Consider the following 24005-nt stretch of genomic DNA (forward strand, 5'->3'; position numbering starts at 1 on the left):
GTTGCGTTTACAGCAGCTGAAAGCTCCTTGTGGTGTACAGAACACAGACAGACTCCCAGGCTGGTGGAGGGGGTAAGGAGGTTACTAACCGCTCGAACGCGTTTAAGACGCTCCTCTAACTTCTCCTCTGCTTCACGTTCCTTTTGTACTTCCTCCAAACGATTGATCAGCTCTGCAGCAAACTTCTCTGGTTCAACGTGGATATCCTTTGGCATTCGGTATGTACGCTGCAAGGAAAACACACCAGGGGTTAGCAAAAGATGCATGGAAAATCACATGTTTGCTGTGGAGGCTTTGGTAACTGGAAATGCCAGCCATTCCGGTGGGGAGTTCAGGAAGGGCAGGCTGGCAGGCAGAGGTACAGCCCAGGACCAAAGGGCTGGAAGCTGAGCCATTGCCATCGGCTGGCACCAGCTCCACACACCACCCCATGTAAGGGGAAGGTTTCCTGGAGGCACAGCTCAACAAGCTCTTCTGGCATCAAGCTCTACTTTGGGATGGATGTGCTTGCTCCTGTGTACACAGAGTCAACAGGAATATCCTGATCTCAAAGGGTGGGAAAATGATGTACAGAGAAAACTCTCAAAAATCATGCTCGTAGCAGTGATGTTTTGACTTTGATAAAAGAAGGACTCTTACACATTAATTCAGCTCATTCCAGGTGGATCAGCATATGCTGGTCTATCTGCAGATCTAGCCCACAGCCACAGAAAGAAGTGGAAATTCTGTCACCTCCAGGCACCTTACTTCCCTCCATCTTCTGCTACAGCCCAGTCCAGCCACAAAAGGCTGTGATTCCCACAAAGCATCCTCTCTTACTAGAGAATCCTGCAGGATTGCATCTTAGCTCTTCAGAGCTGTGCAACTAGCAATCCCCTGCTTGGCAATACAGCGACCTTACAAACACAGAGATACCATTTTTCTACTTGCCCTGGGTGAGCAAATGAATATTTCTGAAGTTCAAGGGCATTCTTGGTTCCTAATGCTGAGCTACTTTGTTCTTAAATTCCTGAGCTCTAGGATAAGAAGTTCGTGTACTGAAGTATGAAGCTATCAGCTGCTGTTTTTTTTCCCCCTCATTTTTATTCCTTCTGCATTATTTTGTTATAATAGTAGAAAAAATGACACAGCAGAGTTAAAAACTTAATTTGGAGAAAAAAATATACAGAGAATTTAACAGTATAAAAACCTGCATTCAAATAGTTTGACACCAACATGAGAGATATACACACTCTATAGGACCAGAGATAAAATGAAATGTGAAGATGTGAAGTAATTCACAGCAAAAGAACAAATGCAGCACCAGAAGCAGACATCGAGCTTGAAATCTTTAAAGGAGGATGAGAGACCACCCGCATATATCCCAGATCAGCCAAAAGATCAATGTGGAAGACTAAAATAAACCTGACAAAAAGTATGCAAATCACATTGGGTTTTCATTCTGCCAGCTCCCAAGTGGAAGGCAAGGGAAGAAAAACAGAGGCATTGAGAAGCTGAAGACATCTTTTGTGACAGCCGAGTTGGGTTGCAGAGTCTCAGTTAAAGCATCACTTGGTTTGTTCGCTGAGAGCAAGACCCAACCCTGCCAGCAAATCCCAATCCCAATGCTCACTGCTGTAGCCTTCCCTTCCATTCTGGATGGTGCTGGGCTGCAGCATCCCAGGGGACATCTGCACACACGATGGGGCTTTGCAGGCACAGGGCTGCCTGCTCTAGCACCAACTTTCCTTGACAAGCAGAGGGACTGACAGCTCTGAAGCTGTCCCAGGTAGGACAGACCCATCCAAGCTGGAAAGAGCCCCAAGCAACCATCCCCTTTATCCAGGGATGAAGATGCTGGGGAGGGCATAAGCATGTTTAAGCTACCAGGTTGCTCCCACCCTGGGATGGCAAAGTCTTTGCTGCCACCAGGTCCTCCAGCAAATCAATGGCCTATATTAAAAAGAAATACTGCAGGAAAAGATTTCCATCAACAAAAAATGACATTCAGTCTTGAAATATTGGCACACAGGCTGAAGTGGCATGTTTCATCCCAGAGCCTGGAACTTGTGCTCTCCAGAAACGGGCCCCAGACATGCTCCATTTGGGGGGAAGGCATGACAGAACTTGTCCCTTCTCTGTTACTCCCTGGGGAGCTTTTAGGATCCAACTGATGTTTCCCCATTCCCCCTGCATAGCCCAAGGGAACACTTCTGGCTAAGGCAGTCTGCTTTCATCAGAAACCCCAAACCCATGACCACCACCATGCACCTGGTGAGGTAGCGCCAGTGACTCCCTAAGGAGGGAAATCTCTCTCTTGCCTGACAAGTCACTACCTGTCGGTGATGTGTTCACTCCTTCCTGCCACCTCAGACATGCCAATTCTCCCTGCGGTTGTTTATATGACGGCAGCACCAAGCCCTGCTCCGTTAGAAACTTAATGAGCCTAATGAGAGGCAGGTTGGTGCTCAGCAGTTACAGTCCTGGGTCTCCCTGCTGCAGCTACCACAGTGGCTTCCATGGAAAAGCGAAACTGGGAAAGAATTTCCCTTTATTTTCAAAGCCTTTGATGCAATGCAGCATCCCAAACCAAAGTCTCTCCTGAGTCCCCAGCAACAGTGGGTGCAAAGGCTGATGTTTGCTAACCTGCATGTTCGAGTCCTGTTACAATAAGGTGGTTGCCTCCAGGCTCAGCAAAGCTTAAGAACCACAGCTCCATCTCTGATGAGGATCTGAAGACATTCAGAGTCACTGCTGTAGCCAAGGAACTCAAGATGACTTTGGTCTTTTACAGCTCTCAAAGTCTGGAGGTGATTAAAGCTTAACTACAGAAATGAAAGTAACTGAACCCAAGAATCTTTAGGATGAACTTTGTTTTCCTCTCTCTTTGATAAACCACTGCATTTGCAAAACCCACTGCCCCATTCTTGGAGCCTTCCACTCAGCAGGATGGCTTGCAGAGGTCCTGTTCGAGGGTGCAAGATGCAGGCTCCTCTTTGAAGCCATTTCTGCAAGGGTCTCCCTGACCATCCAAATTCAACGCAACTGAAATAAGCCTTGCATCACCGCACAGATATTGGCTGCAAGTGCCCTGTGTTGCCCTGAAAGGGGCACTCACAGAAAACTCACAAGCAGGATGATGCTCTGAACACTGCTGCTATGGGTCTGACTTTATTCCTAGCTCAAAGGATGAGCTACACAAGCTTCCCCAAAACCAGCAGTACTGCAGAGTAATGCATGCAAATTCTCTGTGCTGCAACAACACACATAACTGCTGAGGGCTCTCCCTGTCTCCCTGGACAGCAAACATGGACTGCATTTACCTGGTTCAAAAGGCTTAAAACGGTGCATTTGAAATGTTTATGAAATAATAATAGGCTTGACTTTGAAGGGAGTCACACTCCATAAAGAGGATGAAGGGAGACATGCTCCATCCAAAACCAGCCAGGCTGAGCCTATGCCCAGAGGAGGATCCTCCAGGGCTTCAGAATTTTGAACTTTTCCCTGGATTCATGTGGACATACAGAGCCCTGCCAGTTTATTGCTCCAAATGCTTTTGTTCCAAGTAAAGGGTGCAGAACTCTCCAAGAGCTGGCTGGTTTTGGAGGATCCAGCCCTCCAGTCTGAACCAGAAGGTGATCTCTGGACATTATGGGTCAACAATTCAGAAAGAGCGAGCTCCATTTAGACCTTTCCAGAACCAAACCATGCTGAGTTGTGGAGGTTGCAGAGGACAACAGATGGGAGGGTGAATGCCAGATAAGCTGGCAAGAAAGAAATTGCTTGAAGTGTTCTGCATGAAGCAATCTTTCCTAGTGACAGCTGTGAGGAAGAATTTCTCGGGGTACCTATCACCAGACATTGTCCTTGACATGTGAAGTCTCTGGTACCCTTGGGAAAGAGCAGCCTGCTATGAACATATGAGATACACAAGCTCTCTAGTAGTTCCATTTAGCTCCTGCTATCATGTTTTCTCCTTTTCTTGGAGCTGACAGAGTGGGATTTGCAAGGGATTTTGCTCCATGAGGCTCATGCAGGTTTTGGGTTTCGATGGAATTCACCTCCCCTGAGAAACTGAGTTCTGAGGACCAAGTTGCACATCAGAACACACCAGCATCCTAAATGTCTGGTTTTACTACGATCTATATATGAAAAGGCTGAAAGGGAAGAATCTCACTCTGGTTTGCAGGTTCTCCTTGGGAAGAATAAACCTCAGCTGCTCTGAGACGAAACAGGAGGTTTTACAATGTTATCATTGGCTAGAGGTCTCCAACCAGCCCCAGGGATCCATTTCTGACACATCCAACTGGGTCAAAGAATTCTGTGCTGCTAAATCTCCCTCTTCTACAGGAGGTGTGATGCCTTCATGATGCCTGAGTGGCCAACTTTAGCTCACAAGTCAGTCTTGCAAATTAAAGGAAGACAGCAGGCTAGAGAAGCCAAGAGAAAAGAACTTCTGAACCTTCATGTTTCCCAGATTAATGCAGTCCTCTGTGACACATGGTTTTAAATAAACGGTGTTTCCGTACCAGAAATGCTTGTTTCAAAGCTCATGGATAGCTGAATTTTAACATCCATGTTAGCAGCATTCAAGGATTAGCAAGGAGTCCCACTGCTGCAAGGCATTTGAGGAGAACGGCATGAAATGGCTGATGGGAATTCTGAGCATGTTTCCAACTTGCAGGAGCAGAAAGCTCATTTAGCTGTAGTTATCCAGGCAGCACAAGACCAGGGCTCATCCCATACACTCCTTACTTGTACAGCATAGCACGGTGGTCACTCAAAATCTTGTGCTGCACTCAAGCACGCTATGGAAGCCACCTTGCATACATATAGCCCTGCATTCTCTATGTCTTCACACTTTCTTTGGTAACTAGCTTGCTCTTTCCTTCCTTGGTGCTCCAAGTCTCTGAATCCAAGAGAGACACAAAACCACATGAAAAGCAACACTTGTTTGCCATATAATGGGTTCCTGCCAGAGGCACAAAACAACGGTTTCACTGCTTGCTAGTGACCTTCACCCACTTCATTCCTGGGCAGAGAGCCATTTTACAAAGCACAGCTTTTCCAAACTTGGAGCACTGGTGAGCTGGGAAGTGTGGAAGGTGCAGAACACAGCCATCCATGCACCAAGATCTCCTGCTGCACAGCAGGGCATCCCACACAACCAGCACATGCCTTCATTATTAGGAGGCAGCACAGCTGTTGAACCTAGCAGGCAGTCTCCTATGAACACATAATCACTAGAGTTTATAGCTTCTGGACCTGACTAAAAGTGCTGCTGTTAAAAGTAATATAAGTTCTTTCAGAATTTTGTGTAATAGCCCCATAACTCATTTTTAAGGGAACAGTAAGGTCTCTAAAGGACTTCTGAAATGGCTTTTCGGAAGTAGGAGGTTCTCTACTATCACTAAGAAAACATGCCATGCATTCTGCAAGCACTATCAGTACAGACTCTAGATATGAGTCCATAAAGACATTCACTCAAAGGTTGGAAATTAGTCATTGCTGCATGTTTAAAAGCATGCTAACCACCAGGTCTAGGCAGCTGATGGAGACTGCTTTAGCTGTGGGCTGTGAGGTAGCCTAACCACTGGCTTTGGAAAGCACCACTTGAAGAAACATTTGCATGGCTCCTTGCTAATTGGGGACATTTAATTCAATAAGTGTGCAGTTCGAGGTGATTTTAAAAGACTAACTTTATAACATTTCACACTGGTGTTGTCAAAACATATTGTCTAATTACCTTCTCCTTTCTTGGCTGATTGATAAGTGAGGGCAGAGCTGTGCCTCTCTGAAGTCGATGCCAATTTTGTGTCAGTAATTGGCTGGCAGGAGGTGCCAGAGTGTCTGAACTAAACTTTTATTCCCTGGAGAAAGACTACAACTAACTCGACTTCTCAGTCCTCCACTCCCATATAAATATGCATCAAGATGCTTTTTTCCCTGAGACTTAAAATTACAGTGCAGAACCTAATGGAAACAGTGGATGTTTCACAGAAAAATCCTTGTGAAGCATCTATGTGTAGTTTAGGAGGAATCTGTAATTCTAACAGACTGTGTAGATAAGTAGGATAATATAAAAATTTATAAGCAGCAGGTGGCCAATTTAAACCTTGTTTTCCCCTCCCTTTTTAAACTGGTTTCCAAAAAGGTTGCTAAAATTTAATGCTAAATAAAACTAATTAGCCTGCAAGGAACTGCTGCTGGAATGACACTTATTCAGTTCAACAAAAGAAATGTTTGGCAGATGGAAGTTCGTTAAAGCAGAGCTCACTATACATATTTAATGCTCCATACTCCGAGTTTATAACCTGCAGTTCACTGAGGCATTGGCAGTGCACACGATCAACAGAAAGGCACTATTATTTTTATCCAAAAGGTAAAGCCACTGACAAGCTTTGAAGTTGGAGAATATTCACTCAGTCGTTCCCACTGCTGGGGAACAGCAACAACAATAACAACAAAAAAATAAAGGCCAAGCTTTCAAACTTCAACTCTAACAAAGCCATGCTTACAGTAAAAACGGCATCGAGTGAAATAAAAAGGCACCCAGCCAGCCTTTTCAACAGTGAGCACACTGTGAAAGCAACTGTGTGAAAAGAGAGGTGACTGAGCAAGGATGGCTAGTGAGCGTCCGCAGCCAGGGCTTTTATTGTCAACCCAGTGATCAAAGCACAGGAGACCCTCTTAAATCTAAGGAAAATAATCTAATTTAAAAGGCAAAACAAAGAGTGGTGGTTTGGGGTTTTTGGGTTCTTAAAAAAAACACCAAATCAGATTAAAACAAGGGTGCATTGCTGCTGGTATTGTGCTGCTTTGAGCAGGCAGGATGAAAACAGCTGTGTCAAGTTTGAAGGCACTTCTGGAGAAAGCAGATGGAGGCTGTTTTTCTCCCTGTTTGATTTGTGCTGGAGTCCAGCTGTCCAAAGGGGAAAGAAGCACCTTTATTCTCTGCTAGATATTAAATGTCACCTGTAACTTCTCACAAAAAGAACGTAATAATAAGCAGAGCTGCAGATGGTGCTGCAGAGCCCTAGCAGTTATGCTCATCTCCCAGAAGCTGGCTGCTTACCTGGAGCAACTGGAGACACAGAGTCAGACAAATACTTACGCCTGCACTTTCTTTGCTTTCCTGCCTCATATCCCCAGGCACGCTTTGCCGAGTACTTGAGAAGAACAGGTTACAGCTGCCTTTGGCTGCCCAGTGCAGAAATACTGCTTGGGACAGTTGCATTTCTCCCCAGTTTACCTTGGCTGGGAGCTACATCATCCTCCATGTCCAATGACCTCCTACACCTTCCATAAACACCTTCAGCTCACCCGAGGGCATGTAACCTGCTTGCAGGTAAATGCCAGCCAGTGCTTCCCTTCTCCAGGAGAAACAACTGGCTACTGACTGAACAGTTAAGAAAAATTATGCTTTCTGGGGCAGCTCTGGATGATGAATTTGGCAGAAAACTACCAAGCCCTTTCTTAGAATGGTCCACATCCATCTTAAAACATCCTCAAATGAACACAGTGCTAAGGGCGGTTAAACTGGAGAAAGCAGAGCAACTGTACACTAGAGCTCTCACATATTTTGCATATTTACCTCTGGGAAAGGAGATAGTGCTACTTACAGGAATGTGAGGTAGTGGCACACGTCCATTTGCTTTGGCACTTTCTTGCATCTCTCTGCGATGCTGCTTTCGGAGTCTGTATGGTGGGATCCCATCTCTGCCAGAATAAAACAACAACAGGCCCTGCTTTAGTGCCTTTCTCTGATACATTATGTTCACTTAAGCTTTGCAACTGCGCAGTGGCAGGTAGGAAACCCCTTTACCTTTGAGAAAGGCTTGGCATGCCCAGGGCAAGTGCAGCAGAACAAGAGGAATCTGTGTGGGGAATGATGCTGACCGAGGTTCCTGCACCAGCAATGCTCCTGGCACTGGGTGCCAGGAGGGACTTACATGGCATCTGTCTGGAGCAGAGTGAGGTAGGGCTCCTGCAATCACTGCTCCTGACAGAGGGCAGGGAGAAGGAGTTGGACCACATCCTGGCACCTTTCATAGTTGGTTGCTTTCTCTTAAAGAGCCTGTAATATACACATTAAACCACAGAGCAGACTAGGAGGGGGAAGAGGAGGAGTGGGAGCTCAGTGAGCATCTACACCTTGCTTGGGGAACAAGGTATACATTTTTAAGAGGGCATGACAACTTCTCAAATGGCCTATCAAAGTGAAGGGGTAGGCTCTGCTGCTCTTACGATGATACCCAACTCAGTCTGAAATTATGGGCTTGATACTGGAGTTACTGTGTGAAAGGACCTAGCCCTCTCTCCAGAGGAGGCTGGATGAGGTTAGGAAGGGATGCCGTGGGCAGTGACATCCAGTTCTATTCAGGTCTGTGCCCTTACTGGAAAAGCTGGCGACAGAGATCTCTGTCTCTGCAGAGATAAATTGATGGAGGTGGCAACGATCCTTGGTCCCAAAAGACCAGGAGCTGGGTCTGTGGCTCTGCCACGCGCTGGGTGATGGTGCAGACCTGGTGTGCCAGGGCGCACGCAGGGCAGGGTGGACGTTGGTCCCAGTGGTGGCATGTCGGGGGGGCAGAGGCACCAGGTTTCACTAAGCAACCCTAGCAGCAAAGCATCACTGGCTGAATATGACTGCAGGTGAAGAAAGAAAATGCATTCTTGTTCCCATCACTGTGACCAGCCTGCTTACATCCAGGGCGAGAAGAATGTGGATAAAGCAGAGCCCAGTTATGAGACAGGGTCAGGGGCCCATCTCCTGGTGACACCAGGTTATTTTGAGAAAAACCAATGAATGCAAAAACATTGCCTGGCAATTTGGAGCTTTTTTTTTTTTATTTTACACATTTCACTGATGCAGTAAAAATAACTGCTTGGTAAGGATGTGCAATGCCACAGAAATGGGAGGATGTGAATGGAGGGATTTGGTTTGTCCAAAGCACCAAATAACTTCCATGCACGCACACTGTCTCCTTCCAACCCCACACCACTCTGAGCAGTGCAAACGAGCCAGTCCCAACACATATCACAAAGAAAAGATGTTTGCATAAGCCAAATGTCTTTAGCACCCACCCCCTCCTCAATTGCCAAGCACAGCTGCTTCTCAAGAGCATAAACTAAACAGTTTAACCAGCGGATTTCTAAACTTGAAATGCCATTTGGCAAGGAAAACACAATATACTGTACTGCTTTCCCTGCAAACCTCCCAAGTTACAAGCACCAGCCTGTGCAAGGATGGTCACCATCAGCTTTCTTTCCCATTTCCATCGTACCTGCAGCCCGCTGGCTCTCTGGAAATGTGGGTGCAGGCAGAATTGCCACCAAATTACAACAGAATTCAATTTCATGCAGTAACTCAGGCATTCAAAATTAAATACCATTAAAACAAAATAAAACCTGTGATTAATGACAAGTGCTTTTTAGTAGGAAGACAAATGAGACAACAGAAAATTAGCCAGGCTAATTACAGCTCTGGCTAGTGGCTGCAGGTAATGCGGGAGGAGGAAGAGCATCACCTCCATTGCACCCGGCAGTGACACCTTACGGGAGCAGCAATTTGCCCAAGCGTTGCTATACCGACAGGTGATTACGATGGCTTTCATTAGCCAGCTTAATTTTCTTTAATGACAAACTTCCATTTGAAAAATAGCTTGAGAGTCACAACAGTTAGAGAGTTCCATCACCATGCAGCTTTTTCCAGGCTGGATGGCAATGAACAATTGGCAACTTTTACAGGAAAACATAAAACCCAAAATCTGGGGGATTATTGTAGCCATCACTGGTCGGCATCAATAGACAACATTTCAGCTTAACCGCCGCACAAAACCTGGTTGCCAGCAACTCGCCACACAGCCATTCGCGGGAAAAGAGGCATTATATTAGAAGGTGCAATTTTTCTTTCTTTCTCTCTTTTTTTTCTAATTCTCCCCAGCAGCAGTCCCAGCGGAAAGAGCGACTTTTGTTCCCAGCACAGTAGCGAAAGGCTGATAATGGCCTCTAATCTATCCAGCTTCAAACACATGTTCAGCCCTGCTGTGCTGCCTTTGATGTCATTTTAACTAGATTCCCCAATGCCACCTCTGAACTTGGAACATTCCTTCGTTCAATGTACTGTGCCAACTCAACCAGAGGAAGCAAATTCAAAGATAAGCACTTTAATTTTATCCCAACAAAACCTTATTCAATAGATGGGGGGAAAGCAAGGAAAACCAATACCGTACTTTTGTTTTCCTTTTGTCAGGTAGCTTGCTTTGAGATATTTTCAATAGATAAAGAAATATTATATATATATATAAAAAAAATCAAAACTTTTTTTAGAGCACATCTACTTTTAAAATAAAACTTTCCCAAACTGTTTTTCCTTGTTTCACCATGTGATTTTTCTGTAGCACCAGGAAGCTCTGCTGAAATGCAACAGGGGGAGCAAGTCTTTCCATCATTCATTTAATGATAAAGCAATTGGTTTGCTACTGGGGAACGTGGGGGTTTCCTCTCCTCTCCAAACCAACCTGCAAGAGCCTCTAGTGAGCAGGATGGTTTTGGTGTGGCTCTGCAGTTGGACTCTTCTAACAAGGGCTGTCTTTGCTCCTCCGTAGACAGGCTCCAAACCCAACCATCAAGCCTAACAAGTTGGAAATCACCATTTGGAATCTTTTAAATTAAAAAGCTGTTAAACTTGTTTAAATACAGCAGAACTCAAGGTCATTCTGAATCACTGGCCATAGGAAAGACAGGAAACAAATCCACAGCAAAACTGGTATTTTCTACCAATTCCTCTTACCAAAGCACCACTGTCACTGAGAGACCCTTCTCACATAAAGAAGCATGATGGGAAAATTGCCAGGCATTTTGGCCAAAGGCCAGTCATTCGAGGAATAATATTTAATTCACAAGGTTTTTTGAAGGAGTTACTGCTGTCCTAAACCTCTTTGCTCCAGCAAATGGCCATCCATACTCTCAGGCAGGTTTGACTGGAATTGGGGAAGAGTAAGTACTCCTCCAGCCTAGCCCACCAGCATGGAGGGCTTCTCAAGCCCCTGGGAGAAAGCAAAGTTCTCAGCCAACCAAGATAAGCCAGGACATACAGTAAGAGCCAGAGGAAGGAGTATTGCTGTTTAGTTGGACCACAACACTGGGTTTAAGAGGTCACATTACCTCTTGTTTACCCATGTAAGCTCTTGCAGAAACAATGAAACATATGGACCTAAGGCATTTCTGCATGTGAACTGGAGCATCACATGGCAATTTAATGCATTTCAGCTTCTGCCTGTAGTGCTCCTACCTAGAGCTGCCTTAATTTCCCTTGAGCATCTCTGTTGTGACAACGCCTCCTACCCAGAGGCTGTTTCCTCCACTTGGGAAAAATGCTGTCCTTATGTGGGGGTTATCAGAGACAGCAAGAGCAGTTCAGGACTGCACTGCAAATGGTGCTGCAAGCCTGGGGCAGGTTCCAAGCAGCCCAGGATGGAGGCAGAGCCCCAACCCACCACTGACCCACCCCGAACACCAGTGCTGAGCAACTCAGCCCCATGTGTGGCCAAGGCACTTTTGCCGGGCCAGCGCTTGCTGAAGCCTTTCACCATGTCCTCTCCAGACCTTTCCTCCACGCAAACCAGCTAAAACAACACAGCTGTGGTGCCGATTATAAAAACAGGCTTCAACAGAGAGGACTGGAGCTGTTTTGCCTACAAGGGAAGAGGAATTCGTATGACACAGGAAGACTGAAAAATAATCAGTGGAGCGCAGGCATTTAAGAGCAATGTTTTTTAAGCCACTCGAAAAGCAAACTCCTCCAGCAACAGCGACCAATAACATATTCGTTATACAAATTCAACCCATTACAATAATATTTACCAGAGCTTGGAAAGACATCCTGTTGAAAGTTTGTCTTTTAGACAAGCATGTTTGTAGCTGGTACCACAGAAATGACTTTAAAAAACACTCTGGTGAGCTGGGTGCTCCTGAAAAGCCTGTGCCTGCCTCCCTTCACTGCAACTCAGGAGGCCAGGCAGCCAAAGCATTGCTCAGGTCTTTGCTAGAGGCTTTGCATAGCTGGGCTGTGCCTGCAGCCACATCCAAACCCCGCACTCCCATCATCCATACAATATCAAAGCTTGGAAGGGAGCTGGTGACACTAGAGGACAAGCAACTGCTCTATGTGTCTGCCTTCACTGATATGAGCTGGCCAACACTGAAGAGCGTGCCTTGCATCTAGCCATGATCTCTGTGCACCTGCCTGCTTCCCTGGTTTATTAGTGCTTCCCAATTAACTGATGTTTGCATCCTGATTGTCCAGACACATTCTCCTCTGATGGAGGGTCACAGAGGTTTCTGCCTTGGGATCGCACCCATTCATGTGCTGCCTTGGAGCAGAAGCCAGATTTATTCATTACTGAGCTTGACTGCTGTATGTAAACAGCACACATAGGGAAGAACCTCGCTCATCAGCAAACGAGGCTCTTATTGCCATTTTCCTCAGAGGAGGCCTAAATTCAAAGCACCAAGACATGTAAGTCTTGTCAAGCAGCAGGAGTCCCTTCTTTAACTTGCGTCTGGTTGTTCTTCATTTTAGCTGCCTTGAGCAATACTGCAAAAATTCCTTTGAAAATCAGGAGGCAGATAGGTTCTGCAATGCCACATAAAACCCGAACAAAACCTGCTACTGGAGTTCTAAAGCATGTAATGAAGAGCAAGTGCTGAAAATAGACAAGAGTTTTTGTAAGCCAAAGGTCAAGGCTGTACATCCAGAATCCCAGTTTGGGGATCAATCTGCATGCAGCCAGTTTAAGATGCACAGGAAGAAAGATCACAGGTTTACCCTTACAATTTTTGAGACTCACTTAAAATGAACCACTGAGATTGGGTTAATTATTAGCAGAAGTCAGCCCACATATCAGAAGTCATTAAAGTCCTAGAAGCATAGGAGGGATGGTGGGCATAGAAGTGATAAAATGCCTAAAGGAAAAAGGAGCAAAGAAAAAAGAATGCGTAAGACAGTCCAACAGAAATTATTCCGCTTGTGAAAGAAATAAATTATGGCTACTGAAATAAAAATTATAAGGGTGAAGACTCCAGCATAAATGATCACAACTTATCGCAGGTATAACCATCAGTGCAACCCCATGAGCCTACTGGACCAGTGGAAAAGGAAGCGCTAAAAGCTAATTAATTTTGAAGAGTTCTTACATCTGTCTCTCCTGATAACTAGAAGTTACATGACCCCTGCTAGCTTCAGAGTACTCCTCCATACACATTGATGAATATGAAGAATCGCAGAAGGATGCAGCAAAGCAGCTGGACTTGTATCAAACAGAGCCTTCAATCAGCAGTCCTCTACAGCTTTCTGTCCTAGGGGTATCCTCCCACGCCCCTTTGGCCAAGGCCTGCCTCCACCATTTTGTAACATGGCACGGGTAAGGTGTAAGGAGCTGGTGCCAAGGAGCAAAGTGGACTCAACAGCTGATCCTAAAAGGCTCCATGTCTCCATGAAGCCAGACGAGCACACTACACACAGAATCCTCCATATCATGCTGCACACTCACCAACTCATGGTACTCACTGAGGGCTGTGGCACCCCTTAACAACATCTGTGACAAAGGCTGGAAAGTTGCTTCAACAAGGTCTGACAGCTCCTGATACTCACAGTGACACTAAACGAGCCTCTTGGAGGACTTTGTGTTTACAGCACTGAAGTTAATAAAACCCTCTCCTAATTCTGTAAACCTGTCATCTTTCGCTTGAAGAATCAAAGGGTTTCTGCTCTACAGAAGCATTTGCACTACTAAAAAAACAGACAAAACACTATTTCCCTCCAAATCCTTTTTTTTTCCATCACAGAGATGCAGTCACAACAAGAATCCCTTTTTTCTCCCTTTGCAGACCATCTTTAAGGAAGGCATCTCATGGGTAAGATACAGGGCACTGTCATGAGGATCAGAACTAGATAAAGCAGAAAAGATTTGGTGGGGCTTTATCAGTGCAAGTTGTGTTAAAGTGCACACATAAACTAGAACTGGTCAGTCACCAATCCTACTGAAGAGTAATCGCAGACTGAGCACAGTCTGGCAGCAAAAAAACCCCCAAGAGAAGTACCCAGGTAAGTACCACTGCTCAAAAAACAAGTATGCTATTGTCCCACTTATTGTCCACCAGACTGGAATTACTTACACGCTGCTGTCTGTCAGCGACATCGTATCGGCATCACTGGACATGCTCTGCTGCTCGCTGTCATTGGCACTGGTTGCTGGTGCCAAAGCGTAGCCCGTGTTGACATAGTAAGGGTTAACAGGCTCTCTCCATGACCCATGTCTGCAAGAAAAATGAGAGTCAGATTAGAAGGACACAACCTTGACCATACTCTGCATCACTATGCAGTAGAACTCTGCCTGGAGCCCCAGCATCAATGACAGGCTACAGAGCAACACGAGTTCATACTAAGTTGCACTGACAGAACCACAAACAATTTGACTTGTAACTGGAAGGAAAAGGGAATTCATGGAGTAATGAAGATGATACTGTTAAGACATGCAGAAGGGAGGGAACCAGACTATACGGAAGATGTCCAGTTCCCATTGGGATTTAAGGTGTCCATTGGCTAACTCCTTACCATTGTCATCCTATGAGCAAGGCAGGACATTTAAAAGCAATCCTAGATAACAAGGCAATGTTTTTCTCAGTCAAAACGGACTTCTATTGTTCCCACAGCAAGCGATACATAGTGCAGCTCACCCAATCTATGTTTGCTTTTACATCCCTCTTTTCGCCAATATGCTTGCCAAGGGAGGAAGGTAAAGCAAGAAATGGCTGTTGCTCCCAATTCAGTACCAAAAGCTGACCTCAAATGTCACACTTGGGTACATCAAACACTTGCAAATTCCACCAGGAAGTACCATCTAATCACACCGGCTTTTCCAATGGACAATCTGTTCATGTATCTCTGGAGGCTTGTTTTTACACAACCACATGTCTTGTCCTGCAGACAAGTTATTCAAGTACGTGTGCATGCAGGCCAACATCCTTCTCTTCAAAGAAATGACAGGGAGACTGCCTGCATGAGCTAATCTGAGAAGCGAGTTCCTTGCTCAGGAGACCTGCATTAACGGTGAAGCAGCCTGTGAACCAAGCAGGTAAGAGCTCCTTCATGCTGACTCTGCCACTGGCATAGAAAAGCTACTGCTGTGAACGTGCCTGCAGCTCTGCTACACTGCAGGACAGTCAGGCCACGCAGGCATCTTCTTGTCAATGCAAGCCATTTTGCAATTTGCCAGAAGGAAGAACAAAGCTGAAACATTCACACCAACACAGCTCCACAGCATAATTTAATCCCCCCCCTCTCCCTGCTTACTCTTCTGCATGAAGAGCAGCATTTGTAAGCTATCTCGGAGTTTATGAATCCCCGGGTTTTGCAAGCTCTGTTACCAGCTCTGAATCAGAGTCCTGTTTTAATTCAGATCACGAAGCTCATCGGCATGATCTTTCATTTAGTAACTCAGTAACCGACACCTAGTTGATGTGGTTTGTAATGGACCTTGAGCAAACACCTCCAAGGAGGATACATCACATAATTCGTGCTTCCTCATTCTGCCATGAAAAGCTTTTCTGACTATTCAGTGGCGGTCAAAGGTATACAGACAACAGAAAACAAGCCACTGCCCTCATGAGTTTACATTTACATACAACATGGAAACCTGTGAGAAACACACAGATGGAAGGACCAAAGGCAAGACACCAGCAAAGTTGGCAGTTTCTGCATATTTGCACAGAGTATAAAGGCAGGACAGCCACTACATGAACTGGGACTAGCAGGCAACCCATTTAAGGTGGAAGTTTGCAGAGTGATTTATATATAATATGGTACTTGGTGCACAAGGATGGAAGCATTACCAAAGTATTTTAAAATCTGAATTCGGCAAGGCTATAAGCCTTCAGTTAACACACTGCTCATACAGCTCTTATTCACCCTGCCCTTCTGCTCCTAGTCACAAAACCAAATTTCTTTGTAACAGGAGTCATGGATGCTCACTGATCACTAAGAAAAACCATACTGGTTTAGGTCCATTATGGGGTCAGTTAGAAACGAACTACCCTTCCAATCGCACAAACAGAAAACTAATACTTTGCTTGCCACAAACCAACAGAAACGCCAAGCTATTTCTCCTCAGATGATGAAGCTCAGTATAGCTGCTGAGCGGTGCAAAGAACATTCAAAACTGAATCAGCTGAGGTTTTTCATGATTGCTTGAGGGACAGGGTGCCTTGTCAGGTTTCTCCACACTTGGGTGCAATACAGAGTCAGCTGGGTACGAACGCTTCCAGGCTCCTTGGGATGGCAAGTCACCATGGACATCTTCCAGCACACGTTTTCTGTCTGTCACTGTAAATGTGCAGTGGAGCAATCTTATTTCTATATTCCATCAGATTTTAGAACAGCTTTCTAGGGCAAATGTTTAAGGCTGGAAATAATTTGAACAAGTTCACCCTGAAAAGCAAGGTATAATAAGTGAAAACCTTACTACCCCCCTTCACCAGTTCTCTCCTTGCATAACGGTCAGTTCTGAACATTAAAGGAGTGCTGGGCAGTGCAACCCTCCTGTCAAATCTTATATGACAGTTGCATGATGGAGCCTGATACAACCTCTTAAATTGAGGCAGGAATGATGGATAGCTCAGGCCTTCCCTGCGGGCAAAGAGAAGGATGCTTTTTGGATAACCCAATTAAAATACAGCACCAACTTCTACTGGACCTTCTCCCAGGACTCTCTGGAAGAGACATGGATTATTCTAGCAGTATATTAAGAAAGCACTATGATATATAGAATAAAATAAATCAATTTCTCCTTTGTATCTGCTGATACAAAGACAGAGCAACAGAGAGCATCTGAAAAGTTTGTCAGGTATGGGTCTGAGATGGCTGAAGGAACCAAGAGAGAGCATATGGATGCCGGGTGGAGGAGTCAGGATGGATGGGCTCTCCTGCAGCACTCCACAGGTGTGGGCTTCCCACTGAGGATGCAGGCAAGAGCTTGGTCACAACTGTTTTATTTAGCTAAAATTACACACTTAAGCATGTATACAGCAGGGATTAATTCCATTTTAGCTCTGCCTCTAATACATCAATGCAAATGTAAACTTTTGGTAAGCATAAGTAGATGGAAAGGGTATAGGATTTCAAAGCAATCATAACAGGTTACATTACTTTTGAGGAATCCATCTGTATTCAATCCTTCTCCTAATGTTCCCTCTCCCTGACAAGTCTCTTCAGCTGGCTCGTATCACTATTTGAATGTTTTGTGGCGTGCCTCTGAAGAACGCTTTCAACATCTATTAGGAGGAAAACATTAAAGGAACATGGAGTCTAACAAAAAAACCTGGTCACTTCTGATCTGGGAGGGGAGGCTGCTTTAAAAGGGATACAGGCACACTCAGAGAGATTTGAAATGTCAGCTAAAAACCTCACACACTGAGTTCTATGTGCTGATAAGGGCGATAAAAGGAAAGGTGAGCATTTAAAGTTAGACTTCACAAAAATTCCTGCAGACTTCCTGAATTTAATTTTATTTTTCAGAAAGAAAAGGGGATGAACGTTTTTGAAATGAACATAGAACATTTCACACATTGCAGAAATAAAGCTCCATGTCTCTTCTGCAGCTCTCAGTTGCTCAACCCTCAAAATAATCACATAGGGAACAATTATAATAGAGATCACAGTGACCCAAGTAAGTCATCCTGACCAGCTGCCTTTTCTTTGCATAAAGTCCTCCAATGATCACTGTAAATCCTGATAATGCTGACAAGGGCTAAAACTGTTGTAGAAAACTAGCAAGCATCTGCTTAGAGCTTCCTTCTACCTGTTAAGAGTTTATTTTGAATGATGTCTTGGCTGCATCCCATTGCCAAATTTTTCACCCCTCCAACAAAGACAGCACTTTGAACATTAGCACCATCAGATCTTGGAGCTTCAGTGTAAATTAGAAGAGAAGTAAGGTCTTCTTTGGTCCTCCTGTGCTATCTGGAATTCCCAGTGCACCGCGAGTCCATAAAGGCATCCTTTTCCTTCTGGCCTGGGATCCCCAGTCTCTTTCACACAATTTCACCTGATGGCTATTTCAATTTTAAATTAAAGATGCAAAGTCCTCTCAGGTTTTGCCAAACATCTGCTCCCTGCTCTATGCAAAAAACATAGGGGTGGCAAGCTCTGGGGAAGAACTGCATCACCTTCACCATCCATGGTGGAAGATCTCACAGATCCTGCCCACAGAGCCATATCCATGCAGTACACTCCCTTTGCTTCTCAACAGTTACATACCTCCTTCATTGAAGTTCTTCATCAAGCATGGGAAAAAAAAATCAACTAAGGCAAGAAGGAAACTGCCTGGGAGATGAAAGGCCTCCAGGCAACTAACTTCTGGAGAATTTAAATTTACACCGGAGGGAACAAGTTGCACAATGCTCTATTGGCAGGTCTGAAGAGACATGGGCTTCCCAAGTCTGCTAGCAGTTCCAGTGTGGCTGGAACAGCTCCCAGTCTAACAGGGAAGCTAATCAGATCTATCAGTTTCCATTGCTACCATCTTCTCCAGCTCCACCACTGAAGTTTTATGACACTGACATTTTCTGGAAGAAATGTTTTACTCAAAAGAACTGAAGCTGTGATGGAATCCAGGCAGGCTGGCAGTCCTCCTTTTGCAAGGGTCCTCCATCTGCCTGGCCCTGAGATAAACACATCTCCAAACACCCTGGTGGCATGGTGAGGCACCTCCAAACCCCTGCACTACCAAGGAAGCAGCTGCTTGAGACATTAGATTAGCAAACCCAAGAGATAAAGACTCATGAAGCTGACAATCACAATGCTTTCTGCTTATGTTCCCTCTAAACAGCGCTTCCAGAAGATATCCCCCTGTGACGCACTTGGAACCTACAGTCACCATGGTGGGTAAGGAGCTAATTTTTAACACAAGAAATCCCATTTTCTAGAAAGCTTGAGCCCTGAGGCAGCTGATAATCAGCAAAATTCATGCGATGCCTTGGAAAGCTCTGAGCTGCAGAAGACATGGGGATGTTGGTAAGTCCCAGGGACAGATACCATGAAACGGGCTCTGCAGAAACTGAAGATCTCTCACCACAGCCAATGGCAGGTGGAGCAGCTCCTGCACAGCAAGGAGGAACCCCTCAGCAGGACACGGTTCCTCCTTTCCAGAGACCACAGACCAGGGCTGCAATCCAATGAGGCCCAATTACTGAGTCTCTGTGCTGCCACCCTGCATTCTCGCACCAACTTCTGACAACTCAGTTCAAATTTACAGAGTCCTGTGTTTTTGAAGATGGCTATTTCCAGAGCTACTTTGCAGGAGGAAACCAGCACTAAGCACTACTCCCATCTGGCGTCTCTGGTCATTTTGCCTTCTTCATTGGAATGACTGTCTTAACACTGAGACATCCTTCCAGCTCAGTATTTTGACATCTCCCATTTACTGAGTGTGAAAACCTTATTTTTTTCTGTTTAAGAAGTTATGTACTTCCATCTAAGCTAAAAAAAAAAAAGCTTCCAAAATGACAGGTTGCTGAGTCTCTGGCTGGCCAGACATGATCAGGGCCCTCTTATTTCCCATATTTACATCTACCAACAAGCAGGAGACTGTCACATCCTTCACGCAATACCACATTTCATTATCACAACCAGTCAATCAAATTAAAAGCTGCACATGTTGGCTTATGATGTATGAGCTGAAGCAAATCCCTTCAGCATATTTAAATAGGACATGCTGACAAGAGTGTCCAAGTGGCAGGGTCACCTTTAAACAAAGGATTAGAACAGCACCCACTAAGAAGTCTGGCTTACAAGATTACATTAATCTACCACCTGAACCGAGAAAGTGTCTGTTTCCAGTCCATAGTACCAACAACCATCACAGAAGTTGCACCATACTGGGTATAAAACCACTAGAAATGTCCCAAAGCATTCTCAGTATTTCCTAGTACATCATCACATACGTTTTGGAGACAAGAACAAAATGTCTACAAAGATGCAAAGCTGAAAACCTTTACTCCTGACTGGATTTAACCTGCACAAAAGACACAAAGTCTGCTCAAAAGCTTAAAATTGGGGATTTAGCTGATAATTTGATTGCAGATCCTTGGGGCTGCTCCACTTAAAACCCTTCCCAATTACTCTGGGTACTCAGACACTGCTGCGCATCTCAACTTTATCACTGACAATGTCAAGCTAATCACATGTGTTCTAGGCAAGGGCAGCTTCTTCAAAGATCACATCAATTCTGGACAAGTTAATCTGTTCTTTGAGGTCTCCAGATGGCTCTTGCCAAGAAAGTTCACTTCCAGCCCTGCAGCCGGCGAGCGCAGCGGCCCCGGCGCTCTGCAGAGCATTACAAAGGAACCAGATCAAAGTTGTGTCTTACAAAAAAAAGAAATCTGAAGTTTGAAAAGCAACAGCAGCCTGTCACTTGTAGGCTTAAAGATGACTTCTGCATGCTCCAGCTATCAGGGAATTTATGATTACAGTCTGGCTTTTAAGAGCTGATGAAAAAAACGACGCTCTTTAGCACTTCTTGCCTTTGCAAATCTGTATCTTCTGTGCTTATTCATCCTCCCACGCTGGAGGAAGACGGGAAATAAATAAAAACGTAACTAAAAGTACAGATAAGGGCTGCTCTTCCCTTTTATTCTAAAGCATTCAATTCCATTTCAGGACTACACAGGGATTATTTTATGGGGAGCTTCAGTAATTATTGTGAAGTATTAAAGCACAGTTACAAAAGCTAAATCCAAGATCTACCAGGCTGAGTTTCCAAATTCTCACTCCTTTGCAGTTACCAAGGACATACTGCTTCTCAGGGAAGGCTGAAGTACAGAAGATGCATGAATTGAAACCAATAATTTACATCACAGGATACAGCAAAGTGGGTGAGGAAAGTGGTTTAAAATTTGTCAGAATCTAGGAAGCTGAAATACAGGAAATAAACTGTTTGCCTTAGGAAGCAAATAAAGACTAGACAGGCTAACTGCTGTGGCCGTATTGCTCTATAGCCATCTTAGCCTTCTTAGGAAACGCTTTCAGACAACAGGATGCAACCACTGTGTCCCAAGGAACTGCAGAACAAGTCCCTCAAGATTTCATCTGACTGTGCATTTGCAAATCAGCCCTCCCAGCTCCTCCTTCCCAACAGAGGCAAGGCTGTGCTCATTCATCCAATGTAATACTATATTTTGTCCACTAGTTTTGGATTTAGAATCAAAACTGTAAAAACCCAGTTTCGACAAACAATAAAGTTGAGTCCTTCCTAAAAACAATGCAAGTCTTCCCTAGGATAAAACCAAACCCCTCATTTGTTTAATAACTCAATGCACAAGAAATGGATTACAATAAAAGAGAAAATATGGGCAACATGATGCCTTCACATCAATTAACAGGATGTCTGGATCATCTTCCTAAAATAAAGTAAATGTTGCAGAACAGCTTGTTCCCTATCTAATAATAACAGGTATCTGCTTAGATTTATTGCAATATATTAGTCTGCATTTATACCATAACATAGTTGGTTTGTTTCGGGGTTTTTCGGTTATTAATTATGACATGATTAATATGAATCCTTATCCATTATGAAAGGCTGGCATTAAATAGGGACATTTTCTCTAAATATAGAGGATATTTGACTGCATTAATTGTGACGGAACAAGAGCCTTACTGCTTCGAAGCAGCCTGCTCCATCAGTCATTCAAAAGCCTTTATAGTGATTTCAGCTACAAAACCAGGGAAACCCCAGCATTTCCTGTGTGCATTTTGGATATCCAGGGTACACTGCTCCCTCCACAAGCCACACTCACCTCCATGTCATGGTCCCTGTCAGACAATATGCCACAGCGAGGGAGGGACAGAATCAAGCCTGCACAGGGATGTGCTGAACACCCACACTCTTTGCCAGGAAACATTGCTCTAACAACTAATTGACATCAAAATGCACCCTGAACACAGTGAGAGGACCTTGACCCTGAGGACCAAATCCTCCTGACACCTCCAGAACAGGGAGGTCCTGCCGAGGATCACATGCATTAGGAGGAATGTCAGAATAGAAGCTCTAATGCGCTTTAAGGTCATGTTGTGCATTTAAATGAATACAAATCTTTTCAAATCACAGGGCCTGTCTACACGATCCCTGCAGCGTGCCCAGGAGCTCAGGTTCCCATCCCTGGGCAGGGGATGCCATGTTCCCAGCATGCTCCTGATGTGTTCCAGCTGCTCAATGGTTTGGGTGAGAACAGCTCCCCCCCACCCCGGGGAAAGGAGTGGAACCTGAGTCCTCATCCCCACTCTTTGACTCTCCAAACATGCTCCCCGCAGGCCACTGGACTTGCTTGTGCAGACACAGGCACAACAGGCTGATAATGCACTGTCTCTCCCCCTGCTTAGACTGAGAGCTGGGGAAAATTCAGCAACAGGCTGGTAGATGAGATTTTTCTGCTCTGCTAATTGGCTTCTCAGACTGAAATGACAACTATGTTTAATATAGCAGGTGTTTTTTTTTTATATACACGTAGGTGCTTCAGCGGTGGAACACACAGGAGCCATTTCAGACAGCATGCAGCAGTGCCAGCTCCCAGCTCTCTGCTTTCCCAAAGTAAACAGGTGCTGGCGGAGAGGGAAAACGCTCTGCAAAGTACTACAGGGGTCTCTGCATAAGTTTCTCTGTCTTTGCTCCGTGGTCTCCCTTCCCTGGGAAAGCCAGCAGGGCAGCTGGGAGATGTGAAGGTGTCACAGAGCAAACAGCTCTTCCCAGAAGGGGCAATACATCTATCACATCACAGTGTAAAACCACCAGTGAACTCCCAAACCGTTCAGAGCTTCCCATGTCACGCCACGCAGGTGACCACCTGTCCCTTGCTCCCACCCTGCCTGCAGCCCAGGATGCTGCTCCCTCCACACACGGACTAAGCAGCCAAAAGCATCTCTCAGGTTCCTGGCTCTGCAGATACCCTGGCAACACGGCTTCCAGCCCAGAGCAACCCCCTCGCCTGCACAGCCAGGGCCTTCATGAAACAAATTACTTCCAAATGCCTGCCTCTGAGGCGCGGGGAGAAAGGGAAGGCCAGGTTTATACCTGGGTCTGCTTGCACCCTAATGAAGGCAGCAGCTCCACTTAAAAACACCACTGCCTGCAAACTATCAAATTAATCCCAGGATTTCAACAGCTTTTCTTCATTATTTTTCATCTCAACCAAACCACAAATTTACTTAATGACTAAACCAGGCAAGCAAGTACTTTGTTTTCCAGGCAGCAGGAACCTTTCTAACGGGATCCAGGTTTCTAGAAAACACGTTCACCCAATGTCAGGCAAGGGAGAGGGTCCATGTCCAAGATGCATCTGATGCTTTTTTAAACACCCCCAATCCCGCCAGCATTGTGGTTGGGGTATCTCTGAGTGCTGTGCCCGAGGAGAGGCGCTGAGCAGGGTGAAGAATACAATAAGAACACTGTGTTCCAGGAATGATTGAATAAAGGCAAGAGCATGCTTTTGGCTAGCAGCATTCAGTGCTGTAACTCCGTATGCTGCTTTTCTTCTCTGTCTGAAGCAATGTTGTTTGTCCACGCTTCTCTGAAATGGAAAGTATTTCCTCTTGCCTGCTTGTTCCAAAGAAAGATCTGAGAAGGCCTGGTTTAACCAGGCAGAACTGGGGATTCTCCAGTGCCTCGACAACTCTTTGCCAAAATTTCTGCTCAACAAGAAAAGGCTTGCAAGAAAGAAATTACAAGCAGATTTCTCTGTAAGCTTAGTAACTTAAGACCAAGGCCCGTAGGATGAGTAAGTTTTTGGAAGGGAACAAAGCATACAGCTTTGGCCAATGATTCCAGACCATTTTCCTTCTTCCTACATACCTACAGAGCCTGTGGAGTGTTCAAGAACATGGGACATCTACAGGTACCTGAACCATGTTGGGGAATAGGAGGTATTGGAATCAAAGGGCAAATAAGACTGCCTGGGCTCAGCGTACCCTTAGA

At 45.1% G+C, this 24005-nt stretch overlaps 1 protein-coding gene across 3 annotated transcripts in view; it reads right to left on the reverse strand.

Moving 5' to 3' along the window:
* Positions 1-24005, reverse strand: part of AXIN1 (axin 1) — a 73255-nt gene that overhangs the window by 16648 nt on the left and 32602 nt on the right. For all 3 annotated transcript variants that reach the window (XM_057406555.1, XM_057406553.1, XM_057406554.1), the window contains exons 3-5: positions 14161-14301; positions 7602-7698; positions 90-227 (exon numbers count right to left, since the gene is read on the reverse strand). In XM_057406555.1, coding sequence (XP_057262538.1) covers positions 90-227; positions 7602-7698; positions 14161-14301 — 376 coding nt within the window. The remainder of the gene's footprint in view (positions 1-89; positions 228-7601; positions 7699-14160; positions 14302-24005) is intronic.

Source organism: Pezoporus wallicus, unplaced genomic scaffold, assembly GCF_028554395.1.
Source record: "Pezoporus wallicus isolate ANWC-B61680 ecotype Strahan unplaced genomic scaffold, APGP_CSIRO_Pwel_v1 contig_6155, whole genome shotgun sequence".
In the NCBI taxonomy this organism is placed as follows: Eukaryota; Metazoa; Chordata; class Aves; order Psittaciformes; family Psittacidae; genus Pezoporus; species Pezoporus wallicus.